Genomic DNA, 16,361 nt, shown 5'->3' with positions numbered 1-16,361 from the left:
CGAGAATTAGTCGGAGATTCATCATCAACTCTCAGGGTTGCCACTGAGATATCAACATCAGAATTATTTGAAAAAATTTATGCAGTGTTTCCACGGTAAAAAGTTTATATATTCCCTTATGTAGAAATTTGATGTTGTTTCTATTAATAAATCGAATTTCTTTTTTAGATTAAAAGAACTTAAAGGTTGTTTTACTTTATCTTTAAACGAGGAATATATTGACCAATCAAAAGACAATATCCTTCAAATCAAGGACTTAGACGAAATAGCAGTGATTCCTCCTTTAAGTGGAGGTTAATACCATGGAGAAAATCACTGATATTGTTTTTACGGAGGATAAATTGTCTATGGACGATGTAGTTGAAAAAATATCCTCTGAAAATTGTGGCGCCTTGTCCTTGTTTATTGGTAAATATCTAAAAGAAATTATTTTCGGTTTTATAAGTCTAATATTTGGTGCGCCTGATTTGCTTTTGTTTTGACATCTTTGGTAACGTAAAGTTTTTGTATTCACAAAATATTATATAAATGCTTAAACTGTAGCTGCTTTTTTAAGGTACAACGCGACAAGATCAGGACACAGACAAAATATTAGTAGAACTTCAATATGAATGTTATGTGGTTATGGCCAAGAAAGAAACATTAAAAATATGCAATGAATTACGAACCGAATTTCCAGATATTATGCATATTGCAATACATCACAGATTAGGGTAAATTGATATAATAATAAATTAATTTCTACATTACTTTTGTAAATAAGGTCAAAATATTGGCAAGTTTGTCAAAATTTTGTCTCTACGTTAGTGCTGTTTGTTTTATAGTTGTCAAATTTCTGATTTAAAATTAGATAAAAAATCCATTTAATTTAAATTCGTAAGTGTTTAAACCCAGAACACTTGGCTTCACTACATGAGGTCCTGGGTTCTATTCCCAATGCTCTAAAGCTGTATCGCCTTGAGTAAGGTGCTATTACCGGCATGAACTTCTGTTAAACCAGTACTTAATCAGCTGCTTAATTATCGGCCAATTAAAATCTATATAATTCCAAACTGCCAAAGGCAACTTAAGACAAGGCCAGGCTAGTGGATGTTACTCTATGTTTAGGTCTTGAAGTTGATCTTTTTACATTGAGGATAAATTTATACAAAATGTTCAAATATATAGATTTAATTTTTTAGATCAGTACCAGTAAAGCAGGCAAGTGTTGTAATTGCGATATCATCACCCCATCGAGTGGAAAGTATGATGGCAACTCAACGATGCATATCTGTGTTAAAAGCACGAGTTCCGATCTGGAAAAAGGAGGTTTACACCGACGGCTCCAGCTTGTGGATGGAAAATAAGGAGTGTAAATGGAAGGAAAATGGTGTTGCAAACAATAAAGAAAGTGAAATTGCCAAACCCTAAAAGAGATAAAAAAAAATTTAAAACAGAGCAATTAAGTGAAAATATTAAATAGATAACATCAACTGTATTCTTGTTGTAATAAACATTGTAACACAAACTGCATATGTGTCAATATTAATTGAATAGCAATTTGAAAATAAAATACTTTTTTTTAATGCTTAATTAATTAAACTTTAAAGTTAACTGTTTGTGTACTGTTTTGTGTAAATAAATGGTAAAATTATTTTTTACAGTAAATGGAAAGAATAAAAAATTGATGGAAATATTTTAAATTTAATTCTTTAAATTTTTATTTACCTTTAACTTATAAAGCTGAAAAGAATTAGTTTTTTTTTTGTTTTTTAATCATTGTTACATCTTCTTGCTATGTATAAGTTGGAATTTATTTATGTCTGTGATTTTTTTTTTGCCTTAAATAATGGAAAACAGGGCTTTGAAATCATATTTTGTATATTGTTTAAATTTTTACATTTTTCAAATGCCTCAAAAATAGTCTTCATTTTATCTGGTTGTTACATTTTTTTGTAACGTTAATAATATTATAAAAAAATATTATTATAAAAAAAAAAACTTGAACGTTAATAATATTATAAAAATATTCTGAATATACTAATATTTTTTAACATTTGTGTTTTGTTGTCGTAATTATTTGATTTTTATTAAACATTTTGTCTTATATTGTTTAATAGTATATTTAAATCACATGTGTTAGATTGCAAAAAAAATTATCTTTTAATCCCATTCATATTAACAAATAAATATTAAATTCCATTTTGTTACTTTTTATCAAGATAAAAAATTGAAGTATCTTAATAATTAATATTGTTGCAACTAAAAAATTTAAACAGGTATAGGGGTAAACAACATCTAGGGTTGCCAGACTTAATAATGAAGTGGCCAGTCTTTCATCCAAAAAATAACAAAAATTTAACTTTAATTAAAACAGTTTAGGTACGATCGTACAGGTTTTGACAAAAACGAAGTTACTTAATCAATAAAAACATAAACATAATTTTTAAATTTAAAAAGTTTTTTTTTTAGTTATTTGAAAAATAAAGCCAAACCTAAAAAAATTCTGAGGACAACTTTGATTATGACGTCACAATACCGCATTGGAACAAGTTTCAGCTTTACATTTGTTTCAAATCACCAGCTTTACTCATTTGATTTTTAGGATTGCGGCTTCTTTTTCTGTTTTTGTCGTTTTGCAAAGAAACAGGATATTTGATTCGACTTATAAATTGCAGTTAAACTTAGTTATGAATATATTGTGAAATAAAGAAAATTATGTTTTAAATGCTTAACCTATTTTTTTGATTGTTAATATATAGATTTTTGTAAATGATTTTACATTAAATTTTGAAGAATGAAAACGAAAAGGCCGCGTGTCTTTTTTGACATTGAAATAGATGAAAATGAAGGTAACTAATTAACTAAAAATAATAGAACTACTTAAGCTATTTAAATATTTTATTAAGTGTTTTTAAATAATAAAAATAAATTGTTATAGCAGTGGGAAGGATAGTTTTTGAACTTTTTATGGACATCACTCCAAAAACTTGTGAAAACTTTAGGTGTTTATGCACAGGTAAGCTAAGACTTTTAGCATGTTTGTATATATTGTAATTTTACAAATTATAGTCAAAATTATATAAATAAATATATAAATCAAGTTATCATTATTAAGATTATAGACGACAGTTATGCGCATTGACAGATTGAGTATTTAGTTTTTATTAGAGACTTTATGTCAAACAGAGTGTATGGCAAAGGTTTATAAATTTTTATTTTTACTATTTAGGTGAGAATGGAATAGGAGAAAAAACTTCAAAACCTCTCCATTATAAAAACACAACATTCCATCGTGTTATCCATGACTTTATGCTACAAGGTGGTGACTTTTCTGAGGGTATGTTAAAATGTTTTTGATATATATATATGATTTTATTTAAAATAAGTAATTCAAGTTTTGAATGCTTTTTTATATATAATTTATATTTATCTAATTTAAAAGTTTGTACTTACAAGACTTTTTTTCTAAATGGGCTATGTTTATTTAACCTAATATATTAAATAAAAATTGCTTAATATTTTTGTTTTGTCGTCAAGTTTTAGTTGCTTTATAATAAATTTTTACATTTGAAGGAAATGGAAAAGGTGGTGAAAGTATATATGGGGGTTTTTTTGAAGGTGAGGGTTTGAATGTTAAACTTGTTTTACCCTATTGAGTGTAAATTTTAGTTCACTCGATTCATAATTTATATATAATATATATATACTGTTACTATTTTTTTATTATTTTAATAACTTTGTATTTTGCTTTTTATAAAAAGCTTGGAGTAACATAAAGTTAAGAAAAGTGGCCTATTTATAGGCCTATTGATTTTTTGCAACACAGATTTATATTTTGTTTTTTTAGAGTAATATTTAAAAAAACTTTACAGGAAATCTAAAAAGTTACTAAATATTGTTAATTTAGTTTTTTCTTCTCTGTTATAGTTATATAACATAAAAATATTTTTAGATGAATCTTTTGATGTAAAGCATGACAAACCATTTCTTTTGTCAATGGCCAACCGGGGAAAAAACACAAATGGATCCCAATTTTTTATGTAAAGTTTGTTAAGCTTGTTAAAATTTTTTTTATGATAATCTTTAATTTATTTAACAGTATAGTTCAGTCTATTACACTTTATTTTCACTATCATAGTATCTATTCAAATCGAATGTTTAATTTTTATTGAATGTCACAATATTTGATTGGGGCATTTCAACAAATTGTTACATAAATAGAACTAAAGTTATATAGCTTTTTAATATTCAACCGCATAAAATAAATCCAGAAATTTATATTGTTTTTTAGTAAAAAAATATTAACTAATATTTGTATTTAGAACCACACAACCAGCTCCTCATTTGGATGGGTAAATATAGATTAAGTTTGATAGAATAATTAAAAAATATTAGTTTAAACCATAAGTTTAATGCTAGATTAAATTTCTGTTTATAAACAATTATATAGTCATTATTTTTCTATGATTTTTCTTGTATCGTATATATAGCATATGTTTGCCTTATTTTTACACTTTGTTTTTTATTAGTTAAAAATCTATATATAAATTTAACTGTTTCTTGCTAATTTTTTATGGAGGGTTATGTGCCTGCGCTAAGCTTTTCTGTTTATTTTTTAGATAAAATAATTATTCTTTATTAATTTAATTATTTTAAATATTTCAACCATATCTGGTAAGGCTAGTGTTTTTTAAAAGGGTTATAAATTTTACATATTTATTTTGTGTTAATTGGTGAAACGCTTGTCCTAAATGTATTTTTTTAGGACAAGGTGTACTATAATCATAGGAAATATTAGCAACATCTTCCTTTTTCAAATTTTTTAATTGATAAAAAAAATAAATTTGTTAAAAAATTTATTGTTAGCAAACATGTTGTGTTCGGTCGAGTAGTTGATGGTGAGGTGGTGGTAAAAAAAGTTGAAGGTCAATCTACTGATGCTAACAGCAAACCTCTGAAAAAATGCAAGGTTGTTCATTGTGGAGAGTTGGTGCTATCGAGTAAAAAGAAAAGTAAATTATATTTGTTTAATTTGTAAATAATTTTGTATAAAATAAATATTTGAAAAATAATTTAAATTACAACAATTTAGTGTTAGGTAGTAAAGTTTGTTTTTTGTTGCTTGCTATAAAATATAAATTTCAAAAGTGCTTTAGAGTTTTAATCCACTTTTATTTCTGACCAATAGAAAAGGCTTCTGTAAGCTCTGATGAAGCTCAGTCATCTGACTCTGAAAGTGAAAAGAAGAAGAAAAAAAAGAAAAGTAAGAAGCACAAGAAAGAGAAGAAAAAACACAAAAAGAAACACAAGAAACAAGAAGATTTAGAAAGCGAGGAAAAAGAGTATGTATTTTATAATATTTATATTCACAAGATAACAGTGTTAATTTTATATTTCATCCTTAAACTAATTTTATGGTTGTTGTTGGTTCATCTTTTTACTATTTTTAACCCTAGCTTTGTACATAAAAGTCTACAGCTAGCTTTGCTAAAATAAACATTGCTGCTAAGGATGTATACAAATTCTAAAACTTTCAAATTATTGTGATTTATAAAGGGAAAAAGAAGCAGACAAGGAAGAGGAAAAAGTTTATGTTAGCTCAATAGCTCCTGATGAAGTCCCTGAAATACCAACTAACAGATTTCTTAATAGAACTAACTCTAATGACAGGTTTGTGCCAAAAAGACCATGTTACCGGTGAATGTACATAGTCTAACATTTATAATAACTAAATTTAATTTTATGAATTTTAAAGGAATAACTGTAAAAATGCTCTAGTAGTTTGTCAGCTATTATTGATTGTCTGTTATTTTATTAAAATTGTTATTTTAGATCCAAATCTGATTCTCGTACACCTCATACTGAGAGAAGTCAGCAAAGTCATCAATGGACCACAAGGTCAGGTCGAAAAATCAAAGGCAGGGGTGCTCTGGTAAATAAACTTTTTCTTATTTTGAAATGCAATTACTAAATTTTCTAAAAGTTTAACTTAAATATGTGCACTGCCTTTGTTGTAAATTGTTTTTTTAAGTGAGTTATGTAATTACTAATATATTTTTTTTGGTTTTTAGCGTTATCGTACACCTTCAAGGTCAAGATCTCGCAGCCCTCGGTACAGGCAGCGGCCATCAGTCCGTGATCGCCGGGGCAGCGAGACTCCTCCCCACTGGAGGGCAGCACAGCGAGGTCAACGGCCTTTAAAGGCTTCAAATGATGAAAATGGTGATAAATGGAAACGATCTTCTTTAGAAAGAGAAAGGTCAATTGAAAACAATAAAAGAGGGGCTTCTCCTCGTAGGGATAGGGGGCAGGGTGGTAACAGAAATGGGAGGGTTGAGGATAAATTTAGAAGAAGCAGAAAGTCATCGGAAAGAGATCATAGAGACAGGTCAAGGCGTGAAGAAATTACTCAAGGTCGAAATGGGAATAGGTCGCGAGAACGTTCCAGTCGTGAAGAGGCCCACTCGAGACATAATGGAAATCGATCAAGGCGTGACAGCGACAGAGTTTTAAAACCAGAAGATAAAAAAACTAATGGCAATGCTGAGGATCAAAAAACTGAAGACAAACTTCCAGAGCGTGAATTTATTTCTCCAAAACGGGCAAAGTCGAGTTCCGATTCTTACTCGGATTCAGATATTGAGGTTGAGGATAAATACGCTAAGACACAACTTTTGGTTTCAAACTTTAGCTCCCCTAGTGAAGGTTCAGAAATTGTTGAAGAGGAAGAAATTCATGTTGAGGAAATAATCGAAGAAAGTTCTGTAAAGGTTGAAAATGAAACTGAACAAATTGACAATAATGAAGATGAATCCGAAAAAAAGGAACCAGAAATCAGTAACAAATTGGAAGTTACTGAAATTGTGAAAGAACGAGAAGATACAGAAGGGCAAGAAAATTTACTTGAAATTAAGGCTAAACAAATTATAGACAATAACACTAATAGCAATCAAGTCGAAGAAAATAATGAAAAAAATGAAGGTAAAGATGAGAAAGAGGATAAATCTGGTGTTCACGATGAAATTGCTGCCATGGATTCGATCGAGGATGAGGTAATAATGTTAAATGTCACAGAAACACTCGCAGAGGACAAAGTAATAAATGAAGATAAAGTTGAAGTTGCACAAGAAAAAACTAAAACTGAAGAAATTTCTGCTGTTGAATTAAAAAGCAAACAAGACGAACCGGAGACAAAAATTAAAGATAGTGGAACTAAAACTCAGAAGCATAGTAATTCAAGAGATCGACAACGTAGCAATCGCAGTCGATCACATGATAGAAAAAGGTCACGTGATCGCCGCAGAAGTCGTTCGCGAGATCGAAGAAGATCATCACCATCTCGGAGACGAAGAAGCTCACATGATAGAAGAAGTAGATCTCGTGATAGAAGAAGTAGATCTCGTGATAGAAAAAGAAGTAAATCTCGTGATAAGAGAAGAAGTAGATCTCGTGATAGGAGAAGAAGTAGATCTCGTGGTAGAAGTTCACGATCACGAAATAGAAGATCAAGGTCACGTGACAGGAGAACACATAGTAGACGACGATCAAGATCTCGATCACGGAATCGAAAATCTCGTGAAAATAGATCACGAAAAAGGAGTTCTTCTCCCAGAAAGCGTAGGCATTCTTCTTCCTCCTCAAGTGATGATGACAAGAAAAAGAAGAAAAGATCAGCATCCAGTTCCTCCGACTCTGATTAGAAAAAATGTTTCAATATTAGGTTTTTTAGTCTGTTCTGGGGTTGAACCTGTTACCATCCTGTCTCTAAGGGTTAACTTAATTATTCTTGTGGGTTTAAAGTTTAACTTGGTTGTCAATTTTTAAACATGAGTAGCAAAATAGTTATTGTAACTTTCTTAGTAGGTTTGCTATAATAATTAGAATAATTAAGCGATTATTATCTGAAAAATTAATATGTTGTTTTTATTGTTTTCTTGAAACGCACCTCTTATATATTGGGGCAAAATTTTTAAAAATTTGGACCAAATCTGGCTGTGGTGGCCATTCTTGTTGTTTTGTTTTAAGTTTTAAAATGATTTAAACTTGTTTTTATGATGTAGTTTTTTGAAAACTAAAAATTTCTTTTGCGGCCAAAATTCATTGCATAATTTTGCATAATTTATAAAAAAAAAACACTTTTCAATAAAATAAATGCTTAAAGTTACCAACTATTTTTTTAACAATCAAAAAAGGAAAAGAAAACACAATACACTAAGTTAAATATTTTTTTAAATTATACTAAGTCAAATTGCATCACCATGACATCACACAAATTCTTATGGTAAGTTTCTGCTTTATGTTATTATAAATTAATAATAAAGTTTAAAAACTTTTGCACTGTAATAAAATCTTATTGTTATTTCCAACAGAAATGTGGACAACCAGGTAAGAAAATTATTTTCTTTTTTTTGTTTTAAAATATCTACTTTTTATCCCGCAATGGCCACCACAATCATTTTTGCACAATTTTTTATTATTTTGTCTCTGCAGTGAGGTGGTTTCATTTAAGGTAAATTCCCCTGTTGGAGGTAAGGATAATTTTCAGTAGAAATATTATTTTGTAAAATTCTTGCTTGTGTCACACAATACTCGCTAATTTTTAAATAACATATTAGCATTAACTGGTTCAAAAAAGGTTTGAAATATTTGTGTAATTTTGTTTGATGCATGTCGGGTATAACACTAGTTTAATTTGATTCTTTAAAAAAAAAATATATTAAAATTTTTAACAATCTGGTTTTACTATTTTAGAAGACATGCAAAGTCATGGGGAAGTGACTCTGAAAGTGAAAGGTCAGCAGTTCAAAGATTATCGGATGGCGGGTGGTCTCAAACCGAAAAGAAATCCTTAAAATCGTAAGTTATTCTTTTTTAAAAAATTAAAATTGAACTATGGGTTTTATTATGCTTACCAGATTTTTTAAACAACTAAATTTATTAATTAAAATATTTTTTGATTAGAAATGGAACAGAGGATGGAGAAATTAAAGGATTTGAAAATGAAGAAAGGTTAACGAAAATTAATTTTAATAATATTTAAAAACTATCAAAATAAGATTAAAAATTAAAACCTTTCATATAAGTTATTTAATTTATGTCGTAGAGACTTAATTTACAACTAAAATATGTTTGTTTATTATTAGATTTGATTGAAGATACTCAAAGTTTTTGTAAAATAAATACTTGGGACTAACAAAATTATTTTTTTTATTTTTTTGAAATTGTTTAGTTTACTTTCTGATGGTATATTTGGACCAGTTATGTTTACTTCAAAACCTAAGAAAAAGCGACATCATAGTAGAAAATTATCCTCAAAACAAACTGAAGAATGGGTGGAGAAACATGTTGTGTCATATAATAATAGTGAGGTAAAATATATTTTTTTGTTTTATGAATTCAGAAGACTATTTTTATTATGACGGAAATATTTTACATACATCATTATAAGACACTAGCCTATAGCCTGCCATATGCCGGGCATTTTAATTTTGGTAATATAGTTGCAACTTGCAACTAATATTTGTCTGTGATAATTTACCTGCACACCACAAACGGCATTATTTTTTGTTTTTAAGCCTATAAATTATATTGTCTATATTATTAGACTATATTGGTCAATAAGCTTTGTTATAAATAGTTTGGAGTTATATCTAAATATGTTTTAATATGACTTGATTACTATATTAAAAATTTGTATAACATTTTTGTGGATTTTTTTGTTTTTATTAAGAAACTGTGTTCTTTAACTATGTGAAAATATGTATCTTTGTTATTGTAGGCTTCTTTCAAATCTTTGACGAACAAACATTTTTCGGCAAGCAAGTGGGACAGTCCTATATCTGAAAATGAATTGGGTAATTTTTTTAGAATAAATTTTTAAATATGTTTTATAATGTTATTTTATTTCAAGTAATTTTAGGTAAACTAATATATTGTTTTATATTAATTTGTTTAAATTACAGTTTAATGAGACAGCAAGTTAAGTAAGTGGTATACTTAAGGAATTTAAATTTTTATATTTGTAACAATGTAATACTGTTTTTAAGTACAAATATTTTGTTGTTTTACTTATGTTTAGTATTTTATTGTCATATTTTATTGCCAGTTGTAATTATTTCAGAAGAATCAGCTATAGAAATAAAGAATAATAGCAGGGTTGTCGGTGAATCTGCCAAAACTAAGGGGTTATCAGATAAGGTTGGTAGTAAAAAAAATAATTTAAAATCCTTATTAAAAAATATATTTTTGTTGTTGGGTAATGTTCTTAATAGGGATGGGCTGAAATCCAAATTACTCGGATTCGACGAGCCCGAGTATTTTGTCGCGACACTCGGCCGAGTCCTAGTACTCGGTTATGACGTCATTTAAACAACTGATTACGAGAATCTTTCCCGCATAATTTTATAACTGCAAAGTTTGCCAAAAAACACGTATTTATGGATTATATAGTGTTTAACGTTGGCAAAACTACTTACCGCTGATAGCAATATCATATTAAGTCCAAACAAAAAATGTAAAAGTCTTAAATTTATTATGCGTAAAGTTTAACTAAGTAAAAAGTGTCTTTGTTGCGCAATCATTGCTTAAACAACTTGATATAATTGAGAGTAGATTATAAATTATTCGAAAAAGGCAAACTTCGTGTTTTTTTATGTTTAGTAAATCGATATGATCTTAAATGACAAATTATTACTCGGCATCCGAGTACTAAAAAATGCTCGACGAGCCTGAGTATTAAAATAATTTTAATACTCGGGCCGAGTACTCGGACTCGGATTCGATTGGCCCATCCCTAGTTCTTAATTTAACTAAATGGTTATTTTTTACTTTTAAACTAGACCAAACCAAAGTTAAAACATAAAAGAAAGAGAAGAAAAATCAACTCAAGTAAGTGTTCTAATTTTTCTAAGTACATAAATATTTATCTGACACTTAAAATTACCTTTAAAACTATTTTTTTAGATAACGAGCAATTAGACATGGTCTTACCATCTAAGTAAGTTATGTTGTAAAAAGTTTTAGTAACCTTTTTATTTTTAGACGTTATTTAATATAAACTTTCACCATTTGATTAGTATACAATTCTATATTTTAAAGTTAACTATTTAAAACAATGTTTTATTCCGTATAAAATGTACATTTAAAATATATTAATAAACCAAATTTAAAAACTAAATCAGCTCAAAGCCATTGTCAGCTAAGGATGTAAGAGAACAGGAAAAATATTTAAAGAAAATGAGAACTCAAAATGCTACAAACAAGCTACAACCCCTCTTAAGGTCTGACAAAAAAGAGGATAATTTTTCTTCTAATGAGAGCGTTGACAGGTAATAAAGTGCACATATTTTTTTACAAAAACTAATAAACATTTATTGTAATGTGAAGTAGTTTGACTAATAAAAATGTTTAAACAAGGCAAAATGTATAGCAATTAAATTTACACGGCAACCTCCTGACATCATAGAAATTTTCGGAATCAATATTTATTGCTTTAAAGCAGCCTTATTATAAACACAAAGTGTTTTTATTACATTTTAAAAAATTACTACAGTTAAAACTATCTTTGAATGTTTTATAAGATTTAAACCTCTTTCAACTAAACCACTATTATTTAAGAACCTTTTTATTTAAACCTGCTTCATATGAAGCCCAATATTTGCAGAGAAAAATGGAAAAGATTTTTTAATATTTTAATTTTTGATTCTAGATCGGCATCTAAAAGTAATTCAAACTCTCCAAAAACTTTAAATCTAGGTAAGTTATATTATTATTAAAAATTTGATTAAGATTTTTTTAACATAAAAGTTACACTAGAATTCAATTTATGTTTGCATTTATTTTTACTGGTTTCTTACTTACATTTTTTTTAAAGTTAAACATATATACATATTGCTCATTTAGGTCAACTTTATATATATATACATTCATTTAAACTTCAATACAAATTAAATAATTGTGTTTTAGACAAAATGATGTCAGGAAAAAAGAAAAAATCAAAACAAGTGTTGGCATGGCAACCTCCTTTGGAATTGGAAGAAGAAGAAGAAGTATTTATTGAAAAGGTTTCTTCATATTACACAAATGCTTCATTTATTTTAATAACATAACTTTTACATTTGCTAAATATTGATGTTAAAAATAGCAAATCTATATTGGGCCTAGTGGGAGGTATATATCTATAAACATATATATGTCCAATTTATAGATTTACAGATTAAATAAAAATGCTACTTGTGGTTAAATTATTGCAACCAAATATAAGTTTGAGTTGGGGCTACTTGGGACAATTAAATGTCGACCAGGCAACTAGTATTGTAAATGGAATTTAATTCAAGGCTTGGGCTATACTTAACCTTTTTTTTAATTTTTTGTTTTTTAGACAATTTTTGTTTTGTAATTTTTTTTCAAGTTATGATGTTACTTTGTTTAGAACAAAATTAAAACTAAAGATAAACCCAAGAAAATCCACAAAATTTCCTCAAAACCCCTGGGTAGGTTTTGTTAAAAATAAATTTTAAAAAAATGTATATTGATTGATTAAATATTTAGAATTTTTAATTGCTTATTTTTTAGATGGTTTTAAATCTTCCTTGGAATCATTTCAAAATAAAAATGAGGTATTTAAATTAATTCTATTTATGATAAAATAAAAAAAAGATTTTAATAATTAAATATTCGTTACAAAAATATTGCTTTTTAGGTATAAAAAATTGGTGAAGTTAATATATCAATAATTCGTTTAAAATTAGGTAAAATTGGAAAATTATTAAAAACAAATTTTAAAAATTTATAATTTTAGGTTGAAACTTCTCGGTTTAATGAGCAGGATGAAATTGACGATCTTCTTGATATACTTCCGAAGTCAAATAGATTAACCCAGGCAAATAAATTCTCCAAAACTGAACTAATGGAAAAACTTAACAAATTAAAAAATATGCAAAATCAGGTTGAGGGTAAGTAAAAGATTATTCTGCAATATTAAAGTTTTATTTATAGAAAATGGAGTTCCTACATTTTTAATTTATAAAAAAATCTTTGTTTAAATATTGAAAAAATTTTTCTGAACTGTTTTAGAATTTAAATTCAAAATTAAAATAAATATAACAATTTTATTCTTGTATGTATTTGTAAATTTAGATTTAAGAGTTGAGGTAAATAACAACAACAAAATAAATGAAAAACAAATCCTGCCCTCTGGTGATCAAAACAATGTTGGTTTCGGATTTATGTCAAAATATGAAGCCCCCAAAATTACCCCAGACCTTGTCCCTGAAGTTGAAACTAAAAGATCGCCCTCTCTTCAAATTTATGATGTCACAATTTGGTCTGATGATGAAGATATTACCAAAACTTTAAACATTAAAAAAATCAAAACAAATATTATAAACAGCGAAATTAATTTGGAATCCCTAAAAACAGAAATTAATTCTACAACTGGTGTAGTGATGCCAATACAGATGCCTTCAATGTTGCCAATCAATATTGATAATTTTCACTTGACTTCTACACACGAAATTATTAAAACTCAAACTATAGCAGTTGAAAATGAAATTGAAGATAAACAGGAAGAAGAATTACAAATTCATGATATTGTTGGAACCAACAAAAAGCCATTCAAGTTCAACATTAAACTTCCAAAACCAGAAATTGTGGATGAAAAAGAAAAAAAGACAAAAAAGAAAAAGAAAAAATCTAAAAAAATAAAAAATGCAACTTCTAGTGATAAAAAATCCAATGTTACTGAACAAATCAATAATACATATAAAAATTCCACTACCGAAGATTCCAACGTAACCAAGGCAACAACATCCAGTTTAAATTCTACCAACCAGCTCCCTAATTCTATAGCATCTACCCCTAGCAACACAAACAGCAGTGACCCTTATTTCTATCAGAGACAACAATATAATCAATATTATTGGGGTATGAACAACTACATGGGACAAAGGTATAACCATGATTTATTTAATAAATTTCATTCAGAACTATTTTTTTTTTTTTTTTTTTTTTTAATTTTTTTTTTTTAATCCTAAAATAATTGTTGTTTAATCTGTGCTAAAAAATGTTATACCAAAAAAATATAATAAAATATTTGTTATTAGATTTCCATTGTATCCGAGAATGCATGGTTACATGGGTTATTACCCAACAATGCACCAAATGGGTTTTCAACCCCCTTTACCAACTACAAGTGAACCCCCACCACTCCCGGAAAAAAGTAAGTTATTTAGGCCCAGTTATAAATATCATATATATATGGGTTAACCCTTTGAAAATAAAATGTATATTTAAAAAGTTAAAAATTTATTATTTTTAGATGCCTCTACCAAACCACCTGAACCAAGTAAATTTTTAATTTAATAAACTAATTATTTAAAAAAATAAATAAAATATTTATTTAATTTCTGCATATTAGAAAAGTAGTTTTTTACAGCTGATTGGGCATACCACTTTTTACAAAACTTTTTTTATAAAAAATTAAATGCATTAATTTTACTTTATAAGTGTAATGTAAATCTATATATTTTTAACCTTGAAGCATCAACATTTTTTTCCCGATTTAATTTTTTTTAAATGTATTTTTAGAAGCAAGAACTTTCAGTAATTATGAGGTTACTACCATGTTTACAACTACTAACATTACTGAAAAAAATGTTAACAGATTGTTCAATGATAATGTGTAAGTAACATGTAAAAGGTCAAAAATGTCAAAACATAGTTTAGTGTTAATGCAAGACAATGTTAATTTAAATATGACTTATCGTGGTGCTTTACATTGTTTAATAAACGTTGTTAAAAATCTTTTAAAATATTTTATTGGTTTAGAAATAAAATATGTGTAAATAATTTTTAAAATTTAAAACTTTAAAAGTTGAAATTGAGAGCCTATATCAAAGGAAAAAAATCAAATTTCAATGTTTTTAACTTTTTTGGTAAAACAGGGGTTAAGGTTAATTAATTAAATAAGTTAATATTCTTTTATCTACAGAGCTGAGGAAACTAAACTTCCTTCTCCAGCCACCTCTAGGTCTTCATCAAGGTCTTCTTTTAGAAGCATTTCAAGAAGCAGAAAGAAAAGAAGGCGATCTTCTTCTTCTCGGAGGTAAAAAATAATCAAATCTTTCAAATTAAAAAAATATGCATTGTTTTTGAAATATTTAAATATGAATAGGCTATATATTTCGGTAAATTGCAATAATTTTCCTTTTTTCTTATCAGTTATTTTTTTTTTCCTAGATCTTATTCTTCTTATGAATCACGCAGGAGTCGAAGTAAGAGCAGAGGAAGACGAAGATCAAGAAAATCTAGATCCAGTTTTTCAAGCAGGTAAGTTAGTATTAAAAAAAATTTTCTAGCTATTTTGTTTTTACTAAAAATCGATTTTTAGTTATGATTTTAAAATGTCTATGTTTTAAAGGTCATCTTCAAGGTCATATTCGTCAAAAAGTTCAAGTTCAACGTACGGTTCAAGGTCACGAAGGCAAAGGTCTTCCAGTTACAGCTCAAGTTCATCAAGAAGGTTAAATAAATATTATTTATTGCTTTTAAAATAGTTGTATTGTTTTAAAATTTTTAGGAAATTTGTAGTAAGTGCTTTATTACGGCTCAAATATAATTGTTAGTGACGTCACAATGATAATTATTTTAGTTCGCGTTCAACTTCTTTTTCCTCGTCGTCTGGAAGTGACCTTAATCGACCTTGTCGTCATTACAGATCGGGCTCAAGGAATCACCGAAGGTAAATTCGAGTTATTTTAAGATGTCAAATTTATATTATTGTTGTTTTTTTAACTACGTTATCCGTATTACCTTAAGGTGTTGATTTTTGTATTAAATTAGGGAAGGGATTTGATATTAGGACGTGTTTTTAAGCTATCCGCCAACACAAGGCTAAATGGCAAAAAGTGTGGCATTAGTGCGGCTCGAACCCGAAACCTTTCGGATGCCATGGCCGCTTCCACACTATTTTATTAATTTTGTTTAAAACTTAAACTAAAAAAAGCTAGTCGACAATGTATGTTTGAATGTCCAATTTATAGGTCTCCAAAATAAAAAATGCCGTTTGTGGTTCCTGGGTTAATGATCGTATGCGTATATACTATATGAGTTTCGTTTATATTGAACCGTTGTAGTTATATAGAAAAACTCTTGCATTTATTGTTTATTTTTTGCTTAGAAGTCGAAGTTGGTCGCGCTCTGATGATTAATTGTAGTGAGTCTTTTGTCCTGTGACAGAAACATTAAAACTTTTTGGATTGCCGATGTCATAATTGTTATTTTCAATTTGGTGCTTTGTGTTCGCTTAAATAAAACATTCAATGATGTAATGTCTGTTTTACAATTTATAAGGTCCAATTAGAATACAACTTCAGAGAAAG

The 16,361-nt window shown here is 27.8% G+C and overlaps 2 protein-coding genes across 2 annotated transcripts; both read left to right on the top strand.

The window, feature by feature from the left end:
* The first annotated feature begins 173 nt into the window (after positions 1–173).
* On the top strand, positions 174–1,884 carry LOC145741800 (molybdopterin synthase catalytic subunit-like). The gene is made up of 3 exons (XM_082559451.1): positions 174–408; positions 557–713; positions 1,182–1,884. The coding sequence occupies exons 1-3, from the start codon at positions 303–305 to the stop codon at positions 1,408–1,410; spliced, it is 492 nt and encodes a 163-aa protein (XP_082415577.1). The 5' UTR covers positions 174–302; the 3' UTR covers positions 1,411–1,884.
* An 892-nt stretch (positions 1,885–2,776) lies between these two features.
* Positions 2,777–16,304, top strand: LOC145742428 (uncharacterized). Its single transcript, XM_082560206.1, has 34 exons — positions 2,777–2,831; positions 2,924–2,998; positions 3,212–3,319; positions 3,556–3,600; positions 3,935–4,022; positions 4,305–4,334; positions 4,849–4,994; positions 5,171–5,328; positions 5,564–5,636; positions 5,832–5,914; positions 6,054–7,678; positions 8,352–8,367; positions 8,705–8,838; positions 8,944–8,991; positions 9,212–9,350; positions 9,761–9,836; positions 10,103–10,179; positions 10,821–10,869; positions 10,945–10,978; positions 11,163–11,309; positions 11,690–11,736; positions 11,947–12,044; positions 12,413–12,473; positions 12,556–12,599; positions 12,782–12,935; positions 13,120–13,930; positions 14,085–14,200; positions 14,300–14,326; positions 14,569–14,662; positions 14,972–15,085; positions 15,220–15,309; positions 15,401–15,502; positions 15,632–15,721; positions 16,160–16,304. Exons 1-34 carry the CDS (start codon positions 2,777–2,779, stop codon positions 16,188–16,190), a joined length of 5,085 nt encoding a protein of 1,694 aa, XP_082416332.1. The 3' UTR covers positions 16,191–16,304.
* The last annotated feature ends 57 nt before the right edge of the window (positions 16,305–16,361 follow it).

This window comes from Corella eumyota, chromosome 2 (genome assembly GCF_963082875.1).
Source record: "Corella eumyota chromosome 2, kaCorEumy4.1, whole genome shotgun sequence".
Lineage (NCBI taxonomy): Eukaryota > Metazoa > Chordata > Ascidiacea > Phlebobranchia > Corellidae > Corella > Corella eumyota.
The sequence above is the reverse complement of the archived record's forward strand: the minus strand, read 5'-3'. Positions and strand labels throughout refer to the sequence as shown.

What these genes read in the sequence shown, in the direction of transcription:
- LOC145741800 (XM_082559451.1), top strand. Translation starts at nt 303, where the DNA reads ATGGAGAAAATCACTGATATTGTTTTTACGGAGGATAAATTGTCTATG. An exon ending in CGCCTTGTCCTTGTTTATTG is followed by an intron (nt 409 to 556) that starts GTAAATATCTAA and finishes TGCTTTTTTAAG; the next exon opens with GTACAACGCGACAAGATCAG. An exon ending in GCAATACATCACAGATTAGG is followed by an intron (nt 714 to 1,181) that starts GTAAATTGATAT and finishes TTAATTTTTTAG; the next exon opens with ATCAGTACCAGTAAAGCAGG.
- LOC145742428 (XM_082560206.1), top strand. Translation starts at nt 2,777, where the DNA reads ATGAAAACGAAAAGGCCGCGTGTCTTTTTTGACATTGAAATAGATGAA. An exon ending in TGTCATATAATAATAGTGAG is followed by an intron (nt 9,351 to 9,760) that starts GTAAAATATATT and finishes TTGTTATTGTAG; the next exon opens with GCTTCTTTCAAATCTTTGAC. An exon ending in TATATCTGAAAATGAATTGG is followed by an intron (nt 9,837 to 10,102) that starts GTAATTTTTTTA and finishes TAATTATTTCAG; the next exon opens with AAGAATCAGCTATAGAAATA.